At 41.0% G+C, this 27205-nt stretch overlaps 1 protein-coding gene across 2 annotated transcripts in view; it reads left to right on the forward strand.

Annotated features, from left to right (window-relative positions):
- MCTP1 (multiple C2 and transmembrane domain containing 1) overlaps positions 1 to 27205 on the forward strand; it is a 362568-nt gene that overhangs the window by 322831 nt on the left and 12532 nt on the right. For both annotated transcript variants that reach the window (XM_074994208.1, XM_074994209.1), the window contains 2 exons: positions 21369 to 21478; positions 24666 to 24775. In XM_074994208.1, the coding sequence (XP_074850309.1) occupies positions 21369 to 21478; positions 24666 to 24775 (220 nt within the window). The remainder of the gene's footprint in view (positions 1 to 21368; positions 21479 to 24665; positions 24776 to 27205) is intronic.

Genomic DNA, 27205 nt, shown 5'->3' on the forward strand with positions numbered 1-27205 from the left:
AAAAAAACAAAACAAAACAAAACACCAAGCATCAGTCTTTAGAAAGGTAACTCAGAGTGCATGTGGTCATATAACTTTATGGTGCATAGTGAAGTAAACATTTATGGAAAAGCTTGCTGAATAATAGCCACTAGGGTTAGATTGTGCAGATTTAAAATGTTTTGGAGTGGGCACGATCTTTTTTAATGTATGTCTGTAGAGTGTTTAGCATAATGATGGACATATTCTGAAAGGGACATCTAGCTAGTGCTTTAATACAAATAGTAAAAATTAGTAATCACTCTGAGATGAAAAAAGATTGAGAGTACAAGGAAAATATTAATAATGACCATCAGTCAGCAATCAATTATGCTTCTTGTTTCACTTTGGTTTTATGGGCACAGTTACCTTTGTAACTCTAGTTCTTCAGTTAATGGGTCTAACCATCATTAAGCCTGTTCAAAGATGCTTGCTAACTTAGGCTACAGCCACACAGCCAAATTATTTCAAAGTAATAGCAGCAGAGAAGTAGCTGTGTTGGTCTGTACTCCAACAAAACAAACCAGCAGAAATGTAGCACTTTAAGGACTAACAAAATGATTTATTCGGTGATGTGCTTTCGTGGGACAGACCCACTTCTTCAGATCCATTTCATTTCCAATACAGACTGACTTACATAAGTACTGAGAGTTTTTTATTGTAATTTTTTTCTTTTTGGTCCTCAGTACTTATGTAAATCAGTCTGTATTAATCTGATTTTATTAGTCTTTAAAGTGCTACATTTCTGCTGGTTTGTTTTGCAAGATAATAGCAGTTATTTCTGAATAGTTTTGCTGTCGTTTACATTATGCACTCTTGAAATAATTCAAAATATGGGGTGCGTTATTGGTAACCCTCATTGCAGGAAGAATAACACCTATTTCAAAATAAGCACTATGCCCTGTCTTAATAGCACCTATTTCAAAATAACTTGTACCTTAATAGCACCTATAACAAAATAACTTTTGAAATAGGTGCTATTTCCAAATAAGTGCTGTGTGTGCAGACCATATATTTTGAAATAGCTAATTGCTATTTCAAAATACATTTTTACGCGTAGCAACTCTATTTCAAAATAAATATTCTGGACTAGTTCATTTTGAAATAGGGCTGCTGTGTAGACGTAGCCTTATCCTTTCACTTTCTTGACACAGCCACTTTGATCTAGCTAGCTATTTTCTTTTCTGTCATTTTTCATTAGCCAAATTTGCCTAAGCTTCTGGGGCTACCTATGTCTACCTAGAATTTTATTCCTGGCATAGTCAGTAGAGAAATGGTGGGGAGGGGAATCTTGATGTCTATTGTCTTCCACTTTGCCCTCCCCCACAAAAAAGCCTCTTAATGATATTAATAGTCCTTCTCTCTGCAGTGAGCAGTCATTTCAAAGAAAACACTTGAACGGCATCCAATCAAAACTTAACATCTCTGGTTGCCAAGGGAACTTCCTTACATTCACCTCATATTAGCATAACACAATGAGGGTATTTCCCAGGTGCATACAGGTACTTGAGACAAATGCTCTGTGCACTAGATACTTCTGTAATCTTTGTTCCAGTATTTTGAACATGCCTTCCTCTTGAATGTTGTCACAGGCATCTATTATTTTCTTCTGCACAGGAATTGTTAATACACGTTAACATCAATACACACAGAATTAAATTGGTGGGCCAATTCAGTAATGTGGCTGTGACAGCATAATGGGATTCTATGTAGAAGAAGGCAAGCTTGGTAGGAGAACCATGAGGTTCCTGACAAGCTTTGCTGCCTTGTGAAGATGAAGCTCTCTATTTCTGAATGGGAAGGAGGAATTTTTGCCATCTTCCATTCACTTGGAAGCAGAGCCTGCGTGCTGATATTTTTTCTGAAGCTTCCTTGTTGGGGGGGAAAAAAATAACGCAAACCCACAAATATCAAAACAACCCACTGCCAAGAAAATCCTTACCCCTTTAAAATTCTTCAGGTACTTTTTATATTTGGCTGTGGCTCTGGCCAGATATTTGCATTCATCCATGTAATGTGAAGATTTTTGTGGGGGGCTGGAGAGGGAACTTTCTAATAGAATTGGAGTGTGAATGCTCTAACTGTATCCTCCTGGCTGTGAGTTGGAGGAATGGTTCTTTCAAATTGTTTTCATAGTGTTACCAAATTGTACCTGACCATATAAGAAAGCATAATCCATTTCAAAGAAGGAAGTGGCAAATTTCAAAGGGGCAAGGAGGGAACATGGGCTAATGGTTGGGAGATTAGGGATGAGTCAGAAATCTTACATTCCATTTCTTGCTGCGTCATTGATTGATTGATTAAAATTATGACCTTCAAGTCACTAACTCCTTTATCTCCAGCTTTCTATAAGTAAAAAGAAATTTTAATGTTTGCCATATTTGTCTCTATATAGTAGAAAGACCTGGTGGATCCCCTCTGGCCTTCAACTCTATTACTGTGTCTAACAGAGGAGTTGAGGCTTATTCCTTTAGAATGCTATGTACCCCTTCTATATCCTTAAGTCACAATAAGGTTATATGAGATCTGTGAAGTGGAAGGGACCGCTGTGCCTGTTTTACACCAGCTAAGAGTTCTCCTGCAGGATGCCTCAGCTGTGCTGTTGCATTCTGGTTCCAACCTCTTGAGACATCTCAGGTGCACTGAAAGCATCCCCAAGCAGTGTAAGGTATCCATCCCAGGTTCGTTTAGTCGCTTGTTTAGTGTAGCTTATGATAAAGATTAAGTTGCAAAAGAAAAGCATTGTTTGTAAATGTAAATATAGTTGGCATAATAGTTGTTAATGTATTCATGGGGGGAGCTGATTTAGGTCCTATTAAAGTCAGTGGGGAATTGGATCAGCTTCCTGATGAACAACGTATCCTCCTTCTGGCTGAGAAACAAAAAGGGAAAAAATGCTCTCTCATTACTGATGCTATTGAAAGAGAGATTGTGAAGATCGCTTGACTAGTTTGGGGTTCCACCCCAAAAACATTGGAAAATGTGTTTGTAATTCAGGAGAACCCACTGTGGCAAAGCACTAGAAGCTAACAGGAAAGCCAGCACTCTGATCACTTAGCATTAATCAGTTCCCCTGGAGAAGTGTGATTTGAGCAATATGCAGCTTAATTGGCTAATAAGGCTTGGAGGGCTGATGAACCAGTTAGCTATCAGCTGTAGGTAAAAGACAATAAGAGGGATAGAAAAGAAATGATGTGGGAGTACTTGGTCTACCTGAGGCTTGTATGGTTTGAGAGCTCAAGTAAAGGAAGGAGAGCTGTTCCTCCCTGAACTTTGGGAAACAGCTAAAGGGCAAGAAACACTGTAAACGTTTTGTTGCATGAGACAATTGGTGAAGGGAATACAAATTGACTCTGTCCACAAAGTTATGGTTTCATATGAATCTATCAGCCTTCTGGGATATCAGGGGCTGTGGACAGAGCATGTCTCCTGACACATTAATGCTTCACAGGTGATAATCTTTCATAATGGTGTATTTATGTCATGAAGGGATGTATATGTTTAAATAAATACTTGGAGCAGATTACATGACTAGGTGACACTTATTTGCTTCTAAAGATGACCCTTGTATTGCTAGTACTGTGTTAAGCAAAAAAAAAATTCTGTGACTTAATTAAGCTGGAATTTACAGTTTGATTAGAAGAAAGGAAGTCAGGTATAGAATTTTGTGCATTGGAAAGCGGTCATCTGTAGGAATCTTTGAGTGGATTTCTGCAGGCTATAAGACATGGCTCTTCATAGCTGGTTTAAGGAAACATTTTAATGTATTTGTAAAAGCATAGTTTGTAATCTGAAGAGAAAATTTTGAGTTTGGTGCTTTGCTCAGGAAACGGTGACAGTGAGATTTGAGAATCTCTCTTCATTTGTATGTGTGAATGAAACATTTTAGTGATAGAAGGAAAATCATAAGTGAAAAAAAAAAACCCTCAAAAGTAACCTGTTGCAAGAAGTAGAATAAATTCATATAGCATTTCATTTAACTTTCTCTTCCTGAAAGACTGGAAAACCTAATTTAATAAACAATAACAATTTACATTTTGTTTTGAAAGTGAAATAAAAATTGTCTTATTGATAGCTGTAACAGAGAGGCTAAAGAGATTAGTGCTAAATATATGCTGACAAATTGCCATCAACTAACCATGTGTATCAGGGTGCACCTAAGAGATGTAGCCACCAAAGAATAGTGAAGAGTCAAGAATAAAAAAGGAAGAAAAGAGGAAAAATCTGCTTGAAAAATTTGGATTTGTCAATTTAAACAGAGTGGTCAGATTTAAAATGTGGCCCTTTCGATGGGCTTGAGAACGAATTCTTATACACAGAATAGAGTAGCTAGTATTGCATATATACATGTGTCTTAATAAAGTTCAGATAGTGTCTGGTCTGTGAAATTTCAAACCTAATGGGACAGAAGTAATCAAAATTTGTTTCAAGTGACCATAATTTGATAACACCTGAATTTGCTTGTGTGTTTCACTGGGTGAATTAAACTATTTTAAGGGGGAGAGGGGGAACTGAAAAAGAACATGTTCTGTCTCATGCATTTAAGAGGTTCCCCTACATAGCTCACTAACACGTTATGAATTCTTTGAACTTTTTCATTCCATCTTGAAGGGACTAGTTGTGCTACAGGAGTCATCATTGCCCTCCCTTTGGACCAGTCACTCAGGCCTGCCAATGGAGGGACAAAGGAGGCAGTTGTCCCTGGGCCTGGTCTTTCAAAGGGGCCTGGACTATCAGCCACTATCACCACTGTCAAAGTGGTGGCTGGAGCTCCGGGCCCCTTTGAATGCCTGTCATGCTGAACCATGTCGTTGATCTTTATGGTCCACTATACTCTTTGTGTCCGTGGCCACAGCGAAGCTGCCTCAGAGAAAAAATTACCCCGGACAGTCAGGAAAGAACTTCGATGTCTTCCTAACTCCTGACAGTCAGTGGTTATTTTAGGAAGCGGATGGGTTGAAAATTATTCTGGTAAATATAATATCTAATTCTGGAGTGGATGTTCTCACATCTTAATATACAATACTTTTGACTCTCGGCTTCTGCTATCTTAGCAACGAGTTCCATAGGTTAACTATGCATTGAGTGAAAAATAAATTCCTTTTATCAGCTTTACATGTATTACTTTTCAGTGTCATTTGAATTTCTTCTTTGTATTATCAATGTAATTAGGTGTGCTCGGTTTACTATCACTAAACCATTCATTATTTTGTATATCTTGATTGTGTCCTTCATTCATCTTCTCTCTAAACTAAAATGTTTCACTCTCTTCTCTATGCTTCTAATCAGTTCCATTGCCTCTGTTTCTATCCATATTTAAGGTGAACTTGAACATGGCATTCCAAGGGAGGGCATATTTATTGATTTATATAATATTATATCTGATTATAATTTTATTTGTCAACAATGAAATTAATTTGTGACTCTATCCATTCATTTAGATTTGTTAGCTTCCTCAGCGTTCTCTGGTATTGACTAGCCTAAATAGTTCTTTCATCAGCAAATTTTGCTACCTCAATCTTCCTTCCTTTCCCAGAGCATATTCTCATCCTTGCTGGCTTAGTTAACTGTTTGTCAGGGACAATGTGAAGGGCTTTTTGAAAAGCCAAATAAATAAATTGTTCTTCCTTTCTCCGTTGTTTTCTTTACACTAAGATCTCCAGTAAATTAGACCCTCAGATTTACTTTAACAAAAAAAATCACACTGACTTGTCTTTAAGCTAGCATGTCCATCTAGGTTTGTTATAATTCTGTATTTAATTGTTTCAGCTAGTTTGTCAATCTTGATGTAATGTTCATTGATCTGTAATTCCAAGGACCACTGAGTCCATTTTGTTTTAAGATCAGTACTTTTGTTATCTTTCATCTTATTATATGCTAACAGATTTTGAGGAAAAGCTTTCCCATTTTCTAATGAACTTAACCCATTTCTGTTTGCACCATCTTGTCTTCCATGGAATGAAACTGCCAAATAGCCCAGCATTTCAGAGAGTTTCCACACTGGGGGGGGAGAAAAATACCCAAACCCCAAAACAAAAAAAGGTTAACCCACCTTTCATAACTGTTGTTCTTCAAGATGTACCATAGCAACAAACTTGTCCTATGACTCTTGGAGTAGCAGGTCCTTGAACTAGATGAGAGGTCAAAGAGTTACAATCCTAGATTCTTAGGATAGCCTACTCATTCATGTTCTTGAACAGCAGGTCTCCCGTAGAATAGAACTTCTGCCCAAATAAGTCAAGACTCGTAGTATCCTTTGATTTAGATGCTGGGGCCTGGTGGCTGTCTCTCTCCTTGTCACTCACCACCTCCACTGAGCATGCATGCCAGAAAGTGGGTAAAGAAGTATTTGGAGCCTTAGACAGGGAAAAAGTATTTTCTTTCCATCCCAATTGTCATAGGAGGGATGGAGGCTGAGGTTTGCCAAATGCTTTTGGCCGAGGTCAGGGTGGAATACATAATGGGGAGAGTTACCCTGGAAGGCCCTTCAGGACTTAGGACAGGATGAACAAACATTTTACATTGGGTCCCACTTTTTGTCCCTGAAATTAGCATGCCCTCCTTCCCTCCAATCTGCCTAGTGTAATCTAAAACAATGGAAATTTCAGCAAGTGTAAGAAAATAAGTATGTAGAATGTAAAAACTTTATTAATCGTTCTATAACTGTGAATACACATACAAAAAAGTAAGATTTCGAAATCTGTAATAAGATGGATGAGCCTGACGTACAGCCAAACATGCTGTGCCCCCACGTTATGAAATGTCATGCCCCCCTGAGTGGGTCTGACCCCCAGTTTGCTGACCCCGATGTCGAGCTTCCCCTTACGACTCAGCTGGCCCTGGGTAGCCAACTTGCCCAGAAAGCTACCTGGGGAAGTTAAGACCTCCTGTGTATCGGGTCCCAGAGAACCTATAACAAGACTTTGGCAAGCCCCACCCCATCCTCCAAGGTGAGGGAAAGTTTGGGCTTTGCATGTGGGCTCCACCCAATTACCCTGGAAGACAGAAGCCAGCACAGAAGGGCGAGACTAATGCACCAAGTTAAAGTGAAGGAAATTAACAATTTATTCAAGGTTATCAATTGGAACAATTAAAATTACAGCCTAAACTATACATAACTATATCTAGACTTATGTTAACCACTATGACTAAACACTTACAAATATTAACAAATCCATGGAGCTGTCCTGTATTGATACCTTTATTTGTCCGGAAGGCAAAGCAGTAAGTTAATAAGAGAAGATAATAGTTTTCTTTTTGAAAAGGTGGGGCGAGGGTGCTAATCCTCATCCACAACCTGGGGCCGGGTCGCTACGCCGGCCCAATTTAATAGGAAAAGGAAAGAGGGTAAAAGTATTGTAAATCCCTATAGGCTTCCTTAACAGTGGGGCAAGGGCGCTACTCCTTGCTCACAACCTGGAGCTGGGTCGCTACGCCAGCCCAAAATGGAAGGTACCTTGGAGGCTGCCGGGGTCACTCCTAAGGCCTAACCTATAGCCTGGGAGTATATTGCCTTCTCTTCAGGCTGTGCTGGAAGCAGGGAGGCCAATAAATGGCTGATGCCAGACAAGTCTGGTCACAAAGAAAAAGATACAGGTAAGTATGGGTAAAGGAGAAAATGCTTCCACTGTAGTAATATAATCGTTGTATAACAATGAATTAAAAGTACAGGTTTAAACTTTAAATACTTAACTACTTAAAACTACTGATACTAATTATTTGAGATAACTAATTTGAGCTAATAACTACGGGTTATTAATTAAGTGTACAAATTGTATTGTTCGCATATGGGTATTCAGGCCGGCCCTGGGGTTCGGGCCCCTGGGCACTGCCTTCCCCTTGGCCCAGAAGAGGGCACAGCAGGGGAATGACCCCTGCCCCCCTGTAAGGGGTCCCGGTACCCTAGGTGATGTACTTCCCTTTAAATAAGTGTTGAATGTCAATATTAGTGATGCGGCTCGGGGCTACACCATGGGCCTAGTGGGAATTTTACGTGTCTTGTCAATCCGGTGCTTGTCGAGTCCAGTAGAAGAAGCCTTTCAAAAGTGAGTCGTTGTCTGTAAAGGCAGTGCGGGCGATGGTGTGGCAGGAACGCCGATGATGATGTAAGATGGCAGACCCTAGGTTACGCTGCCAGGTATGCAGTACCCCCCACCGAAGTGGAGGGCCAGTTCACCACCTGGTGGCTTGGCCGAAGGGTCTGCTTGTCGCTCCTAGATGCAAACACGCTGCTTGTGGGCGCTGAGGCACTGATGCTGGAGAGCGCCGCTTCTGGGTCGCTGGGGCTGTGCAGGTAGGTCAGACGCTGCAGTGATTTTAGTCAGCTCTGTCAAGCACCGCCAGGTGCAGTGAGTGCTGCTGCGATTTCAGCTCTTTCTTTGGCTTACGCCTGACCTCAGGGTTCAGCGGATGCAGCAAAGCTACCACACTCCCCTGTAGTGGGTAACGGAAGCTAGTCCGAGTCCCCAAGGGCCGCAGGACTGCTGGCGAGCCCTGCTTTTATGGTGTGAATTCATGCATAATTCATAAGGTAATTAGAATACGAATATTCCATGCACCTGTTTTCAGTCAGGTCCTCGGAGGCTCCGAAGGTGCTAGAAAGATTCACCTTGGGCCAATCAGAGGCCTGGAATTTAAACTCCTGATCATGAATAATTCATGAGTTCAGGTTACCAGGGAAACCAGCTGACTCAGAGTGACTGTTGGAGGGGGCTGCTAAATGGCAGCCTATGAGACTTTGGATTTTTCATGTGCCTGCATTGATATTTTATGGCCAAAGGTTTGTTTCCCCTGACCCACGGGGACGATTATGCCCAAGGGATGATAAAAATCCCTGACACCTGACTTAAGATATAGACCAGAGGGTTATTCTGCTCTACCACCTCCTCTACCTGGTGATTAAGGCTAAGGGCCAACTTGCAGAGAAGGTCCTACAATGACCTGTAGTCCATGGGAGGAGGGTCCGTGCTAGACATGCTCGTCATTACATCACATCCGGGAAGGGTGTCTAAGATGCCATCAGTGGTGCTAAATCTTGAGTATTGCTGGACTGTGAGGGGGCCAAAGATGCAGTGTCCTTCTGGGCAGCAGGCAGTGGAGAGGTGGGTGATGGTCAGCTCTTGGGGCTGGAGACCCTGAAGGGGACTGGTGGAGGTCCAGTTGAAAATGTGTCCCAAGCTTGGTGGAACTGCCAATTGACTAAAATTGGCCAGAATGATTCTCAGCCACATGCGCGCTCTCATGCTAAGCCATCACTGGTTGAGTTGTATGCTACAACCCTGGTTTCGTATTAGCACTTGCTTGTCTTGTGAGCGTTTTTTTTCCACAGCAAACCACTGGAAGATTCTCAGTCATCAGAATCTAGCTATCAACATTATAACCATCAAATCTTCCAGCACCTCCGCCTGGCTCACAATTGTGCCCCCAACAGAGTGCCTGAGTTTCCTAGGGCAGGCCATCTCCCCAGTGCCCCTTGTAGCTTGGAACCTCTCTGTGGCACCACTGCCTCAGTTTCCTCATTAATGGACTTACATAAATAAATTCTACACTGACTTTTTTGATCAATAATGCTTTCTTCCTAGGGTATTCGTTGGTATAAAACACTGAACAAAATCCTCGGGTTTCTTTACCCCCTGCCTTCCAGTTCTCCTCTTTGGCAGTCCCCTTATAGTGCCACTTGATGGGGGTCTTACTTCTTCTTCTGAGTGCATTTTCCCTGGATGTCTCTGAGATGTCACTAGCTCTCTGACTTCCTGGCCCGAATCTTACCACTGGATAAGGGTCACCTGCTCATTGCAGCTTTTCTGCACAGAATCTCATGTTCTCTCCAAAAGAACATCCTCCCAATGGTCTATGCATTCTCCCACTTTACAGGGGAAATACCTAATCCCACTCAGATGTGCCTGCTCAGTTACTAAGCTTGGCTTGCCCTGAGCATCTAGCACTTAAAGGGGAAGTCCTCCTATTTTTACTCTGAGGAACAACACATCTTTCCAACAGCAAAAAACTTAGAACTGTTCTGTTGCAAAAATGTTAATCTGGCCCTTCTAAAAAAAGCTATTTTAATCCTGATCTAGTTGCTTTCAGCAGTCTGTTCCTAACCATTTTGCAGTGAAGTATAAACAACTCAGAGGTGCCTGTGTGCTTAATCCTGAATTGTCAGACTAGAACAATGCAGATTATTTTCTGGAGGAGCAGCACCTGTTCTCTTCCTGATTTTATTTGGGAAAGGTTAGATACAGTATATCCTCCTCTCCATTTGTTTCAATGATAAACATTTCACGTCTCTCTTCCCTGTTTACTTAGCACTGCTGTGCCCTAGACATGACATGTGCAGATCCAGTAGTAGTAGTAAAATCTATGAGAGAGGCACACAGAGGAGGGGAAAAAAGACATTAGATGATGACAGCTTTTATTCCCTGCTGTTGTTGGACTGCAAACAGGTAGGTAGTTTGCAACCAAGGCTGAAAAACATTTAAACTTTATTTACTAGACAATAAATAATACAAAAACTGCCTGCCAAATGTTGAAGATGAGAGCTGTCATTGAATTCACATTCTGTGGCTGGTGATGATTTCTTTTTGTGAGTCTTACTAAAATAAGCTGTGAGTTTTCTGTTTTAGAAGAAATGGGGCGCGATCATCCCCTTCGCTGGCAAAACCCATAGGATTTTAATAAAAAGCATTGTAGAAGTACTGTATCTTGTTACCGTATACTGCATTGTTCTGTCAAGCTATGTCTACACTACAGCATAAAGTTGATTTTAAGGCAACTAATTTGCTTTTTACAATGTGACTGTGTTCACTGCAAATTCCATTAGGTCGATTTTTAAGGGGCACTAAGGTCGACTTTCTCACCTTGAACCTCTGATGCGGCGTAATGCCAAGTTCGAATTTAAAAGGTTGAATTAGTGCTAGTGTGGAAAGAGCGTTAAATTAAATTAGTTTTATCAGCCTCCAGATGTATCCCACAATGCCCAGAATGTGTTCATTCTAGCCTTTTTCACCTCTGCTGCTCAGCAGGTGTGCAGGAAGTAGGAAACAGGAAGCCTGGCAATCTGAATTAATTTTCTTTCTAGCTGCCATGGCAACTTCATCTAGTCATGAAAAAGAGCCCCAGCAGGGAGAACCAGGATCTCATTTTGGCTGGCAGGCTAGCCCCTGCACCACTACACCATGTGGCAGCTTGGCTGTGGGGACCAAACAGAAGCACAGCAGACAGTGGTATGTCCTTCCCTGCATGGGGTGAATGCTTCTTCCCTGCACAGGATTTAGCAGGAGAGGCAGAGAAACTTCTTTTTGTGCTTCACATTTGTATGGGGCATCCTCACCAGCCCTCAAGCAACTGGCAGGCCATCCCCCTGCCCACCCCAACACACCAATGTGGCGACTGGGTTGCAAGGATTATGCTTGCAGACAGTGGTATGTCCTGCCCTGCACATGGTGAGGGCTTCCTCCCTGCACAGGATGTGGCAGGAGAGGCCAAGAGACTTTCTGTGCTTCACATTTGTATGGGGCAAACTCTCCATCCCCCACAGGTGCCATATGTTTGGCAGGCTAGTCCCCGCCCCCCCACTCCACATGCTGACTGCAGGGCGGACCATCTTCCAGACAGTAGCAGCATGTCCTGCCCTGTGTGGTGTGAAGGCTTCTTCCCTGTGAGAAACTAGTTTTCTCCATGTCATGTTTTCTGGCCAAGGTTCACCACGGGCCGGGAGCAAATATTTTTGGGGGCTGGCTCCTCAAAAGGCGGCAGCTATTTTATGGGTGCTCCCTCCTCCACCAAGGCACACAGCTGATTGAACTATGCCAGCAGATTACTCAGCTGGCCCCTGGTAATGAATATGCAGCACTCTATTAGCATAATGGCGGTTGCAGCACTTTGAGAGTGCCGCTTTCAATCACGCACAGCTTGTCTACGTGGGGTCCTTTTCGAAAGGACGCTGCACACTTCAAAATCCCCTTACTTGATGACTGAAAACAGGCTAGTATGTTTGTCTACACAGTTTTATGTGGTAATGTGTATACACACTATACACACCCAGAGCTTTGACCAGTCATAATGAGTGTAAATGTTTGTTTGAAGAAGCAAATAGATGTCTGGGTAAGTGTTGGGTTGTACACAAACATTTTGTTGCTGTCATGTAACTTGTACCTCAAACCCTGAAGACCTTACTCAATGTTTACTCAGACTTTAATTGAGATTGTACATTTAGTGAACCCGATAATTCTAAACTGATATTTCAAATGGCATCTGTTCCAAAAATGTCACATTTCAAAGTTTTTCCAACAAAACAAACAGGATAATTTTTTTCCTGGAGAAAATCATGAAAACTCACCCAGTTTTCCACCAGCTTTTTCTGGATCATTGCCCCTCCAGTGGATTATCAGATAGTGTCAGTCACTTACTGCAGGGGAAGAACTCACACCTTTATTTTCAGAACATGCCCAACTGCCTGAAGCTTATTCTTCTTCCCCTTCTGTCCCCTGCTTCCCTCCTCACAGCTGATTAGCCTTACCTGTCCCTGGGAACTTGGAGCAGCCAAACTCGGCCTCATAGAGCAGATGGAACAAAAGGAGGGCCATATCTTGCTGTAAGTGCAAGGCCTCCTGTGTAGAGGGGGGACTGCCTGCTTTGTTGCATAGGAAGATTATCCCAGCGGGTGCTTCTGATCTGCAGGAGTTTCCTGTAGAATGGCCAGGCAGACCAATATGCAGCATCAGTGGGTTCCTCTGAGAAAGCAAATAGCTTTTTTGTCTCCCTTGTACATAGGCAGCTGCAAGATGGGGTCTCAACACTGAAGAAGCTCTAGCCTATTAATCCTTTGAACTCCTGCATCTTTCAGTAGCTTCAGGTAGTAACTCCTCAGTACCTCTAGCCTAGCACGAACAGACCAGTCAGCAGAAGGGGAAAATCCTCAAGAAGGTAACCCCTAACAACATTCTTTCACTCAGGTTAGCTTCAATCTGCTTTTTAACTGGCCTCAGTCAGCTGGTATAGTGGACAATAGGCAGGCAGTGTGCCTTCTGAAACCCTTCCTAAATCCAGGGAGATTTAAGTGCTTTCCTACTGGTTTTTATATGTTACCATTCTTGATGTCTGATTTGTGTCAATTTATTCTTTTGCATAGAGACAGTCCAGGGCATTTCTAGGGCATTGCTGGAACATGATGGTATATATCACATGTGCAGGTGAATGAGCCCCTGCATATGTGGTTAGGCCCAATGATGATGTCACTTGAGTAAATATGTGCCCAGAGTTGGCAGTATAGTTTGTTGCAGGGATTGGGTCCTGGGTTAATGTTTCTGTTGTGTGGTGTGTGTAGTTTCTGATGAGTATTTGCTTCAGGTTGAGGGGCTGTCTTTAAATGTGGACTCACCTGCCTTCCAAGATGTATGAGTGATCATCTTTCAGGGTAGGTTGTACATACTTGATGTGCTGGAGAGGCTTTTGCTGAGGGTTGTAGGTGATGGCCAGTAGCATTCAGTTAGCTGGCTTGTTGGGCCTGTCCTGTAGTAGGTGACTTTTGGGTACCCATGTGGCTCTGTCAGTCTTTTCCTTCACTTCTCCAGGTGGCTATTGTAGTTTTAAGAACACTTGATGGAGATCCTGTGTGTATTTGCCTCTGTCTGAGGGACTGGAGCAAATGGAGTTTGGCTGTGGATTATGGATTTTGTGATGTGTTCTATGTGAAAGCCAGGACTTGTTCACCTGCCCATCTGTTAATGTGATATATGCCATCATACACCAGCCATCCCTTTTGCCATGTACATGGAAGAAACTGGACTCTGTCTATGCAAAAAAAAAAAAAAAAGAAAAAAAAAAGGGGGTGGGTGGGGGAGGGGACACATCAGACATCAAGAATGGTAACATTAAAAAAAACAGTAGGAGAGCACCTCAGTCTCCCTGGGTACTCTGTAATAGACTTGGAAGTTGCCATACTTGAGCAAAAATCCCTTCAAAAACAGACTTCAATGTGAAATTGCAGAGCTAGAATTCGTATGCAAACTTGACACTGTCAGATGGAGTCTGAAGAGAGATGGAGTTGATAGCTCACTACAGGAAAGTAATTTTTCCTCTTGGTATTCTCATCTTCACATCACAGATGGGAGTGGACCACATACACCTTGATTGAATCTACCTCATTAGCACTGTCCGTACTCATGATAATATAATGCACCTATCTTAGCAGGAATATATATACCTGCCAAACTGAAGTTTCCATTTCATGCATCTGACAAAGTGGGTTCCAGCCCACAAAAGCTTATGCCCAAATGAATTTGTTAGTCTTAAAAATACAACAGGTTTTCTCGTTTTGTGCTGAAACAGATTAACATGGCTACCCCTTTGAATATTTTCTGTGTTTACTTAGATTATCAGTGTAGATCTTGACTTAATTATGTTAAATTTATATTTATTTTCTATCAAAGCAGCCGTTCACATGTAAAAATTCTAATTTGTAGTCTGGGTAAAAATGCCAAAGAATCACGCACAACAGAAGATTCAAAACGATTTCATCAGCTCTGCATGGTATGTTTGAGGCAGAGCAGATTGTGATAATATTCATGCTCACAGTCATGGTGTCTTTATAAACAGTTTTTATGTGTATATTTGCAGTGTTTGCAGCTTGCTCAGTTTTTGCAGTTTTACATATTGAACACTAACTAGTTACCTTGGTTTACTTGAATAACTGACAACCACAAATATCTTTTTCTTAAGCAAAAGTGGTGGCCATCATTTGGCCTGTTGTACCCAAGTTTTGTTTCACGAAGGTCACAACTGGTGCACATATAACTATGCATGGACGTACTGCCTGTGCACTAGTATTAGTAAATGTAGGTAGTAGATATACAGAATTACATTAGTGAAAGCGCTTTGCAAGGGAAACATTTGGCATTTTTGCAAACAGGTGTCAGTACATCAAAAGTGCAGTCCTTGATGTGATTGTGCAAAGATGCAATGCACGATTGGAAGCTGGAATCTGAAAATCAACTTCTGATTGTCTAATGTAATCTAATGAGGTTTGTGAGATCAGGTAGCGTTCAATGTGTTCCAGCACTGATGGAAAGTTTGCCTCAATGGTTCATTTTCATGATGGTTATGACTATTATGAGGCTCTGCTTTTGCATATTTCTTGGCTGAATTAGACAATTTAGCATTCGTGACTCTCCCGTGCCATAACATGGGACCCTGGTCCCTCACATAAGACTCCAAAGGGCCAGCTCAGGAAGTCCCAGAATGTGTTTGATGTTTCTGCTTTCCTCACTTACCTCTGTGTATTCCCTTTATATTATTAAGAGTGGGAAATTGCAAGATTTAATCACTGTGGGGAGGACATGTAGGTGGGAACCTGATTTCTCTTTTCAGGATCCAGCCAGCTGTTGTGAAAAAGGACCAGGAGATGGTATATTGCTACCTAGGAGATTGAGGACTAGATTCTGTGACTTGTTAAACACGCTCAACTGCCACTGAAAGAATCATGCAATCTCTTCACATACTTGTTAAACAAGAGGGATGACAAAATTGAACTGTTAGGATATTCCAGGGGTGACAAATGTGAGGAAGAAGAGCAGTTAAAACCTCCTCAGTGTCTGAGATCAGGACAAGAATAATGAATGAAATCAGTTCCAGAACCTCTTTCAGGTCTCATGGACAAATCAGTAGCACCTCCTGGCCAAAAGCATCAAAGCCTGCTTAGATCTAGTAGTATCATTGCAGATGTCTGACGACTTCTCATTTTCCTGAGGAAGTGAAAAGCTAATGAGTTGTCTGTGTGCCCTGCCCCAAGGTCTTGAAGCTCAGCTGATACTGCTTTAGAAAAAGTGAAGGAGATAAAATACTCTTAATGTTGGTCTGCTACCACTTCCTCAGTGATCTTCCCCAGAAAGCACAGAAAGTTACAGTCTGGCAAGTAATTGGTAAGGTTGTTAATCCCAAGTGACAGTTTTCTGAGTTATGGCCGTCTGACCTCCCTAAGAGAGGCATTAACAATTCCTGCCAATAAAGGACTAACACATTCCCAGATGACATGAGTCTTAATTCACAGGTGGACATTTTGCAGTGCATTTATACTGAGATGGGTTGCAACTCAGTGGAGGCTGTGCATGTGATTCCTTCTGTTTTGATGATGCAACTACTCTTCTACTGAGACTGACCCAAATCTAGTCTCTCTTACCAGCAGAAATGATGCTGAAACAGGGAGAAGAATTTAACTCTAAACCCCTATAAAAGCAGTGTATACATGGGAAGACCCAGACTTGGCCTGGGGCTGCTGAATAGGATTTGTAGATGGTATTCCTGTCATCTCACAAATCAAGTAGTCTTTCCTCATCTCAAGTTATTGAGACATTTTGGTTTTAATGCTAAAGATCAGAGATGGGGTCCCTATTTATCGCTATAGTATATGTGCAGTTACTGGTAATTCAGTGGGACAGAATTATTAAAATTAAAGAATGAAATGTTTGTATTTACCACAACCCTGAGATAAGTTCAGAGAAAAAAAAAACCACCTCCCTACGACACAATTATTCATATCTGGTCTTCTGTCATTGATAGTTTAGTTCCCTTTTCTGCCTTATCTGTTACAGGCCAGTACCTTCCTCTTATCAGCCTTTGTACAAATAACCAGCCAACACGCACCTTGCTGCTCCTTATTCTGAGACAGAGGGTGGGAAATGAGGCTCAGGAATGAAGTATGCTTTGTCCTCCTGTTTCCTACCATAGGTAGAACGTGTTACTGCTGCTGTTCTTTCCCTAACTCATTCCATTGTGACGTGCGATTTGGCAGCTTGGTCCAGTGGTAAGGCATTGAATGCTGATGAGCTGGGTTATATTTTGCCTGTCTCTCAAAAGTATAAGTGGTGTGATCTGGGAAAAATCATTTTAGTTTCTACCTCAGTTTTATTGTAGCTAAATAGAGAGATAGTTGAAAATCACAGTATCAGTGCTAAGTGTTTGTGTTTGCCAGGTAGTATATCCACTGTACACCACAATTTATGAGAAGACCGTCTCAGTTCTTGCTCTGAATTCCCTTCCTTTTGTGAATTGAAGTCAGACCATCAGCATTGATATATTTTTGTGGTTTATTTTTAAACCCATCCCTTTCCAAACATCTTGCTTTTTGAGTCACCTTAAGCCTATTGCAAACAAATAAGTCAGAGAAATTAAATAGTAACAAAACCGTTGTTGGCTTCATATCATAAATTTTATCCAGTATTTAAATGGCAATTATTTCCAGAAACTTGGCAATTGTAGCCATACAAATGATGAAATTGATTCCCATCACAGTCCATCTTTGCCTGGAAAAGAAATGCCAGTAGTGTTTGAAAAATGGATTATTAAGGACCTTGGTTTGCTGAAGGTGGCTCATATATTCTGTTTGCTAACACAGCATCTTACTGCAAAAAAGTAAGAGCAGCTTTTTTCTGTCCAAGATTATTTTCTCTACAAACCTTTTGGAGCAGGGGCATGTGGAATTAGTTTAAGTAGAGCCAAAGCCTGATCCTTTTGACCGCCTCATCTTTCCTGCTCTGTTTTGTCTATGCCTACCTCAGAATATGTCAACAAATTTACTCTGAGCTCAGAAGGTTGGGTCGGGGGGAGGGAATGGTGATTCTCACTCTCTTTTAAGTGAATAATTTAGAACATATGTGCTTTCAGAAATGGTACAAGATAGTCTTGTAAAATATTTGTAAAATAGCCCCAGGATCTTCTAAAGTAATCCCTGTTGAGTTTTGGAGACATCACAAAGGGCATTGTTTTTAGTACATTGATATAATTCTTTTCTCTCACAATTTGATTATAAATCAAGACACATTTATACAAGAGCAGCATCTGAGAATGTAAACCTAAGAAGCAAAACTACATATAGCAGAAAGCAGCTGTGACTTGTGTGTTTTTTTCCTACTGTATTAAAAACAGATTTTTCATGTTTTCCAACAGTGCATGAGTGATTTATGCTTGAGAGAATAGTACTGACCTCTTTCATAATGACATTATAGTGATACGAAAAGTTAAACATTAAACTACATTTTTCTGGGCTACATGAAATACACTGGTTATACTGTACATCCAAAGGCGTTTACTGTATCTGTGGTGAATTACTGCTGTCAATGGCAGGTTAGAAAAGAACAAAATATATAGGAGGTCACTCAAAGACTCAGTGATAGCTTGGAACACATTTTATTTCAATGACTATGATCATCAGAGAATTTTTGCTTGATTTTTCATTATTAACATCACAAATTAAATTGAGGATACAATCTGATTATTCTAATGGGTTCAAAATGACATGTATGTTTTGCAAGCCTGGCATTGACAGTTTTTAAAGTACACTGCATCATTATAAATAGTTTTGCAATGTATCTTTCTCATATGATTGCTGCATTACAGCCAACTCATCCCTGATGCCTCAGTTCTTTAAACGTGTTTGGAAGAAATCTGGCCACTGCAGTATTTGAACTCTAGACTCTTAAGAACCTTAGGGTGTTTAGGTGTTATTTCCCTTAACCAAGCTGTTTTTTATGGAAAAAGCAAAAAATGACACGAAAACTAAATATTCCAATGTATTTTCTACTCATAATTTTTTAAGCATTGTAGTGGAAAAAGTAAGAAATGTTAAAATGCAACACAGACTAATTCCATTAAGTTCTTTTGAACCCGCTCACTAACATGCCCCTTTCGAAAGGAAGGGGCTCGTGTAGACCCAGCCTTGCAGGAAATGCATTATAGGCATAATCACTCTGAATCAGTCCATTAGTAAATGTTTGTCTTACTTGTCAAACCTCTGAATCACATGTATTCTGAGAATTGCTAGAAGTGACTTAGCCATTGTAGTGGTAAATCTGACAATGCAGCATTTTTCATGGATATAATCTGACTCCACATGGATCTGATGCTTATCTGGCTTCTGGGTGGGGATTCATGGGGAGGCCTCCTGGAGAGGAAAGAACAAAGTATCAACACTGGACATAACTCTTGAGTAGTGGTCCTTCTGGTGTGTGTGTTGTCAGTTTCATCTGTTCAGCTGACTGATAGTTTCTTCAAGAGGTTTAAAAATAACACTGACAAAATGTTGGCTAATAAAACCATCAGTATGAAAAGGACTTTAAGGGATGATTCCTAATTTTCAGAAGCAAATGATCACCCTGTTTTGGTCATTTAAAAAAAAATCAAAGGATCCTAATACTTGTCATTCTGTCATGTGGGTATAATTCATGAAGTGTGAAAGACAAAAATGGCTAGGAACTTAAAAATTGGTTGCCCACGGACTACAAATCCCTGTGATGATTGAACCTGATGATATTTTGATCAAAACAAGAACTTTCAAACATACTTGTAGCTGTGTACTTTGCTTCACACTGACTGCACACAGAGTAAGTGGGTTAGATATTATCTTTTATTGGACCAACTTCTGTTGGTAAGAGAGAGAAGCATTCAAGTTTACAAAGAGCCGCCCTTCTCCAAGACTGAAGAGCTCTCTGTGAGCTTGAAAGTATGTTTCTTTTGCTAACAAAAGTTTGTTCTATAAACCTTGTTTCTGTAATACCCTGAGATCAATATAGCTACAGCAAGTTGACTTTATAGCTGTTTTAGGCCTTCGAGTGACAACACCAAGTGACAACCCTGGAATTTTACTGTGCGGGCAAAGTAATGGCTCTTTTGAATTAAAATCCAATACAGTTCAGAAACCTAACTAACTATGGAAGTAACCAAATTTTCATATGAAAAGCCATCTCTCCTGGACATTCCCAGAATCTTTTGTTCCTTTTTAGGGGGGACTCATTGGAACACAGCTGACTATACATCAAATGTTATATGGAAATTGTAGTGATAACTTGCATACATTGTGCATACACTGGCACTCAGAATATTAAAAGGGGCAAAAGGAAGATGGTAGCTCATAAGTGGATTCACTATTGTGATAAGTATACACATCTGTCTGCTCCTATATACTGCATCTGTCATGATGAGTGTGTACCAGGATGCCCTAACCAGCTATATATTTTATTGCCATCTTAATGGATGATAGCATCAGAGGGCCAGCTGTGTGTGTGTGTGTGTGTGTGTGTGTAAAATAGTCACTGCAAAGCTTGCTATCACATTCAAGCTAATTCATTTGGCATTTCCCAGTAATCTCTCGATCCAATTCAAAGTAATCCCAGCCCAACACTGTGTGGAGAAAATCAAATACGGAAACTTTGAGTCATTTTCTAAGGTCAGCAGCCTGTCCTGAGGACCTGAAGTGTATCTGGTTTCTTACTCCCTGTACTTCGAAAGGAGCTTTTATCATCTTGAAATATGGACACCCACATCAACTAAAGCAGGAGCGGCTGGGGCATCTGAGATATAATATAGCTGGCTGACTTCTATCACTGACCAGAGTTCACAGGATATGAAGTTGGTATCCTCAATATAATTAGACAGAGATGAACTTTTGAAATATGAAGTGTGATGCTGTTGCAAAAAAAGCAAACGTGATTCTGGGATGCATTAGCAGGTGTGTTGTGAACAAGACACGAGAAATCATTCTTCTGCTCTACTCTGCGCTGGTTAGGCCTCAGCTGGAATATTGTGTCCAGTTCTGGGCACCCCAATTCAAGAAAGATGTGGAGAAATTAGAGAAGGTCCAGAGAAGAGCAACTAGAATGATAAAATGTCTGGAGAACATGACTTATGAAGAAAGGCTGAAAGAATTGGGCTTGTTTAGCTTGGAAAAGAGAAGATTGAGGGGGGACATGATAGCGGTTTTCAGATATCTTAAAGGGTGTCATAAGAAGGAGGGAGAAAACTTGTTCTTCTTGGCCTCTGAGGAGAGAACAAGAGGCAATGGACTTAAGCTGCAGCAAGGGAAGTTTAGGTTGGACATTAGGAAAAAGTTCCTAACTGTCAGGGTGGTCAAGTATTGGAATAAGTTGCCAAGGGAGGTTGTGGAATCTCCCTCGCTGGAAATATTTAAGAAGAGATTAGATAGATGTCTATCAGGGATGGTGTAGATGGTGGTCGGTCCTGCCGTCAGGGCAGGGGACTGGACTCGATGGCCTCTCGAGGCCCCTTCCGGTCCTAGTGTTCTATGATTCTATGTGGTTAAGGAACTGTTACATTAACAAATGAAACTGTGCTTCATTGTGCATTCAGTTCATATGCTCTCTGTACACATTATTCGAAGTAGAAGGAAAAAAACTTTAGTATCTAAGATACTACCACATAAGAGTTTCTAACTATAGACTTTTTATTGATGAGCGCAGTGTATGTCTGTAACGTATGACTTTGAAATTTACTTCAGACATATATCTGTATAGGACAACGAGTGTGGTCAAATTCACAGAACTATTGCTGTGGCTTTTTTTTAGGAAAATGAAAAAAAAGGATTTATGAATAAACTGTATGCCATCCAGGAGGTGTGTGTCAGTGTCCAGAACATCCTTGATGAAGTGGCTTCCTTCGGAGAAAGGATAAAGAAGTGAGTGCTGACATATTGATACCGGATTGCTCTCTGATGGTGCTCACATTTTTTCCTCCAACCAAGCAAAATGTTACAATCTTTTAGCAGGGGATGACAGTTTTGGATGATGTATTGCTAAATCTCATTATTTACTTTACTTTTTGCTGGCCCTGAGATGCATGAAAGTGCTGTCATTTTAATTCTGGAATTTAGAAATATATAAATTGGAAAAGAATCAGAACTATGGCTTTGAAGTAAGAAATAACTGTCTTTCAGCTGTGAGACATAACACTCTCTTTTTAACCTAGACACTTCTAAAAAAATCAATACAAAATTATGATAAAGAAATAAGCCGACCTTAAATAAGGAATTCATACATTTTAAAGATACACATGTATTTTATTACTAGCAAGTTTATGTGGATCAGGTTACTTTGAAAACAATTTCTCACCCTGTTTTATGTGTAATTTTTATATTCTTTGCATATAAAATTTGTGGTTTACCAACATACTTAAATTTTTAAAAATAAGCAGCGGTTAAAGCTGTAAGCATATGTATGGATTGCTTTTGAAAACAAAATTATTCAGTGTTTGCTTTTGATTGATGCTGGCCCATTACAGAAAGTTTGGTATGTGGTTGACATGTTAAATGATAAAGAAGTTTAATGTTTGAGACCAGAAACATTCTACAAGATTCTCTCAACTAAAACACAGGACTAAATTCATCCTGGACTTCTGCTAACATTGTCAGGTAGATGTATCCCCTCCAATGCAATATTTGGTGCAAAACATTCACAATCTCCTTTCTGCTTTGGCATTACAGCCAGAAAGGTAGAGCTGCACTGATTTACAGCATCCACTCAATAGTTTCTACCATCAGGGCTCCTGGGGGTACATTCAATGGAATCTATAGCTGAGGGTGTGAATACTGCTCTCAATACAATGGTCCAAGCTTCACACATCTCTGTACTAAGTTCTGTGAATCTGGCTTACATGGTCATTTGTATCCCACGAGTAGGAGACTAAAGTAAGTGCACTGCAATATAGTGACAAAATAAATACTCCCAATGGAAGTGACTCAGAAGAAAATGACATTTTGACAGTCAGTCCGTCCACAGGACCTGTTAGGCATCTCATGCTCTCAGATGCTTTCATATGTTAGAAGTGTTTTAGAATCAAGATAGTGAATGTGTATATCGCCTGTGTCAGGTCAGACTAGGTGATCTGATGGTTCTTTCCAGCCTTAAATTCTGTGACTTTGGGAATGGTGTTCTAGAACATTGTAGTCTCTGGCTTTCGGAACAAATCCTTTAAAAGGGGAACTCGGAGATTTGGGAAGATGTCTATGTAAAACTGTGCATTTTAGACCAGGCCAGATTCACACTAGCAGAGGTAGGCACAGACACTTTATGGTGGACAAGCCTTAAAAACAAGCCCCCTTTTATAGTAAACCTTTTATTAAAGGCCACATAAGGTAGGCATCTTTATTACTATTTTTGGGAAAATGTGCATTTTGGAATTTAATTTTTTTCCCTCCATTGTATAAGAAAACATAACTTGCTAAACATGTGATTAATGACACTTGCTATAAATCTTAGTAATTTGTTCCTAAAAATATAAAAAGAAAATGTTACGGAATACAGTGCTACCACAGCACATAAGGATGTTTTGCTAAGTGAGGAGCCAGTGTTCCCACACATGGAGTGTCTGTGATCCATAGCACCTAAGGCAAGTCACAAGAACCATGAGCAGACCTTCAACCTTCTGTTCACCCCAGATCGACACAGAAGGAAAAAGAGCAGGTGTCCCCCAAGGATTTACGGAGTGATCCTACAGCAATTGACACTTTCATAATGTTCACTCTGGAGTAATGTCAAAATTGCTAGTGAGGGGAAAAAAAACAATCAAAAGACAAAGATTGTAATGAAAAATCATAGCTAGCAGTTTGAACAAAAATAATTATTTAACCATTTAGCCAAAATGATTGGGGTACTTTACTAGTAGTAATATTTTAAAAGAACACTGTCTGTTTAGAGTAAAAAAAAAAAAATCCTTCCCTTATGGGAAGAAAAATTCCAGGGAGTATTTTTGGGGTGGTGGCAAATTTTATGTAACAATTCCTTTTACCAAACCTCATTTAATAAAAGTTCCCCTGTTTTTGTTGTTGTTAAATTGACCATCTGGCCTTCATTTCTTCACTGCACGTCAGGCTGGGAGACCCACAACATAGCTGCTTACAGACTTTTGTTGGTTTGCATTTCCTCTCCACTCCATATATCTTAAGTGGCTTAGCAGGCCTTTATTGCCCTTTGAGATCTGGGATCTACACTTAGGGTTTTTTTAATCTGAAGGTTCCTGCCAACCCATGTTCCTGAAACTTCTGTTGAAGCCTAACCCCTCTGGTTTTGTTTTTTTTTTTTGGTCTTTGAATGAATAGTGCCCTTCCTGTTTTGTTTTTTGATTTTCTTTTTTCTTTATTGTAACTTAATTTCTCTTTAGCCACTTCCTTCTTTAGTTTTCCCACCTCTCTCCCCCTGCCCAGCCCTGGTCCTTGGTTGTCCTATTGTTTTTTAACCTTCCCTTTCCTCCCTATATCAACTCACATTCAGCAAAAGCACCTAACTACCTACCAACTCGCTCGCTAGTAGGTATGTGAAAGGGCTGCCTACTTGCACACATTCAAGTTTTGTCACTCAGTTCTCCCACTGTGATTGAATGATTACTGACAGCGACTGCTGCCACATGGTCAGCAGAGAGAGAAGTACCCTCTGCTCAGCTTTTAGCTTCTTTCTCTGACCACATGTTTCAGGCAGAGCACAGAGTGAGCCACGCAGACCTGTATAATACTCGTTCCAGTTGAGCGGAGGCAGGCCGTGCACTCTGAGCAAGTGAACAGAAGGATTGGAATCTGGGGTAAAAATCTGAGTGTCTTGGAACTCCCAAGGCCATAAGCACTGTTTTCTTCGCTCACATGCATGCATTTAGAGGTGGTGCCTGGAGTAGATACTCTAAGTCCCAGTTTCATTTTCTTGATGGGTGGGATCAAAGCACTGATCTCCAGCATACTCAATCTCCATGCATTCATACAGTCCCCTCACTGCTGAAGACTGTTCCATTTACAGTTGTAATCTACCTGCCCGTTATTTGTTCTCTTATTAGTTCTGTGAAGTAATCAGACTTCTGATTTATGTTAATTTTTCATTCAGTACATTCAACTGGACTGTCCCATTCTTAAGCTGGCTGGCAATTGTTGCCCTCTGTGTGTTCACAGTCATCCTCTATTTCATTCCACTGAGATACATTGTCCTTGTCTGGGGTAAGTAAAGCTTTTTTTTTTTTTTTAAACTGTCTGTGCCACTTAGAACAAACTGTTTTTAAGGGATGAGTTATAATGTCAGTAGTTTTCGGTATTTATGGTCAAGAAGCTATTCCATGATGGAAACAGACAGGTTAGTTAAAAATCACAACTGTGTAAAGATTTAGGCCCACCTGCAAAATGCATTTTTCTTGTCTGGCATTCTAGGCTTCATCATACTATAAACATGCAGCCATGAGGATTCTTCATATATCAAAGTGTAGCTTTGTCTAGATATTAGTCTGATTTATTTTCACCACTTATATACAAACAGGGACATTTCAATCTATACAGTGCATTTAGGACAATATGTTTTTGCTGTAGCACTTTATCTTGTGAAAGTGTATGTAAAGCTTAGAGCCTTGTTTAAAGGGTCACCTTTAGGCTAACAAAACGTGTCCATGTGATATTTTACTTGTGGATATTGAACAAAAGCATTTTTGAGAACTTCATCTTTCACATAGGCTTTCTTGATACTAATTTAGAAAAGTTACTGCACAATATACTAGTTGTAAAGATTGCTCAGCTTTTTAAATGATACACTTTTAACACAAACCCACCTCTGTTTCAGCAGTACCTGCATTCTGTAAGTACACCCCCTATACAGAGAATATTATCTCCATTGTCTATGGAAGTGACTAGCTTTTTTCTTTTCTGGAAAAATACATGTCTCAGAGAATTCAGTGTCCAGACTCCATGGACAACGTACAAAATGACTTGAAATAGTTTTTCTTATACCTAAATTTGGATTAGAAAACTTGAGGAAAACTGGATGGTGGCAGGATGATTTTAGTCCTTATACGTAAATGAAACAAGACACCAAGACTGGTTATACAGTCCAGAAAACTTGTAATTGATGAGCTATGAACACAGAAGAAATAGGGAGTAGATAAATTGTTTTAGAATTCAAAAAGAAAAAAATCCGTACAAATGAGAGAAGCCGGAATGAGGCATTTCCTGTTCAAGGATGTCATCTGATTTCTCACTTTCATACTGCTAACTGTCCCTTGGCATGCGATGAAGCCTTTTTTTGTTTCCCAAACTGCATCCCCACCCCCCAACACAGATGTTTTCTGACTGAAGTTTAATCTTTTGGCTTAAATCCACACACACACTCACTCTCTCACTCTCACTCAATTTGGAGTTTCTGTCCTTACTGGTGTATATTCAACTTCTCTTCTTGTTCATTTTTCCTGCATTTAAAAGCAAATGCTCGTCAGGGATTTTTATCCCTCGGGCATTATCGTCCCCGTGGGTCAGGGGAAACAAGCCTTTGGCCATTAAACACTAGTGCAGGTACAGGTAGAATCTAAAGATACATAGGCTGCCATTTAGCAGCCCCCTGCAATGGTCGCTCTGTGTCAGTTGGTTTCCCTGGCAACTTGAACTCATAAATAATTCATGATCATGGATTTGAATTCCGGGCACCTGATTGGACACAGGTGGGCAGTTTCTGGAAACTTCCCAGCCCGGAGGACCTGTTTGAAAACAGGTGTTCAGAACTTTCAGTATGGTAATCAGGTCATGAATATTTATACATCTGTTCTATAAATTCAGGTGCCACCCACCATTCGGTGGCCTTGGGAGTTAGCTATCATAATAGCTGCTGCTGCATAGGGGAGTGTCGGCTGCCATGGCAACGTCCGCTGACCCTTAGGCCAGCTTGGGAAGAGAGCGAAGAGGAGCTGAAATCACAGAGGTGTCTGCCCTTTAGGGGGCTCCGCCTAGAGCCAAAATCACTGCAGCACCTACCTCTGGGTGGCGCTGAAGCTGAGCTGAATCACTGGAGCTGCAGCTCGCCTCAGGGGCAGCTGAGCTCTGAAGCGGCGCCGCTTTTCGAGCACCTCCCTGAGCCCCAGCACCACGCTTGCATCTAGGAGCGGCAAGTGGGCCTTCAGGTGTACTTACCGGGTGGCGAACTGGCCCGTGGCTTCTGCCACGGGTACTGCGTACCCGGTGAGGAAACCGGAGGCCCACCAACGCCATCTCATCGATGCCGCTCCTACGGCCACATGATCGCCTGTGCGCTGCGAGTGTGCTGGGGACCATCATTGTGACCACTTACCTGAATAAGACTTCACACTGGACTGGACCTCAATTCACCCAATTGTGACTACCATCGGACAAGACACGTAAACTTTCTTTGCCATACACACACTTCTTAATACATATATCCACCTGGGACATCGGGACCCCCAGTGGGGGAGTAGGGGTCGCACCCCTACTGTGGGCTTCCTCGGCGGGGGAAGCACAGTACCTGAGGGCTTGACCCTCAGGGCCGGGCCTATAAGCCCAGGTTGGGTTCTTGCATTTGTATAAAAACACATAGAAAGCACATTTAATTAATAATCTTTATTGTTAGCATTGTCGTATATTTAAAGAATACTTAGT

This window comes from Carettochelys insculpta, chromosome 5 (assembly GCF_033958435.1).
Source record: "Carettochelys insculpta isolate YL-2023 chromosome 5, ASM3395843v1, whole genome shotgun sequence".
NCBI lineage: Eukaryota > Metazoa > Chordata > Testudines > Carettochelyidae > Carettochelys > Carettochelys insculpta.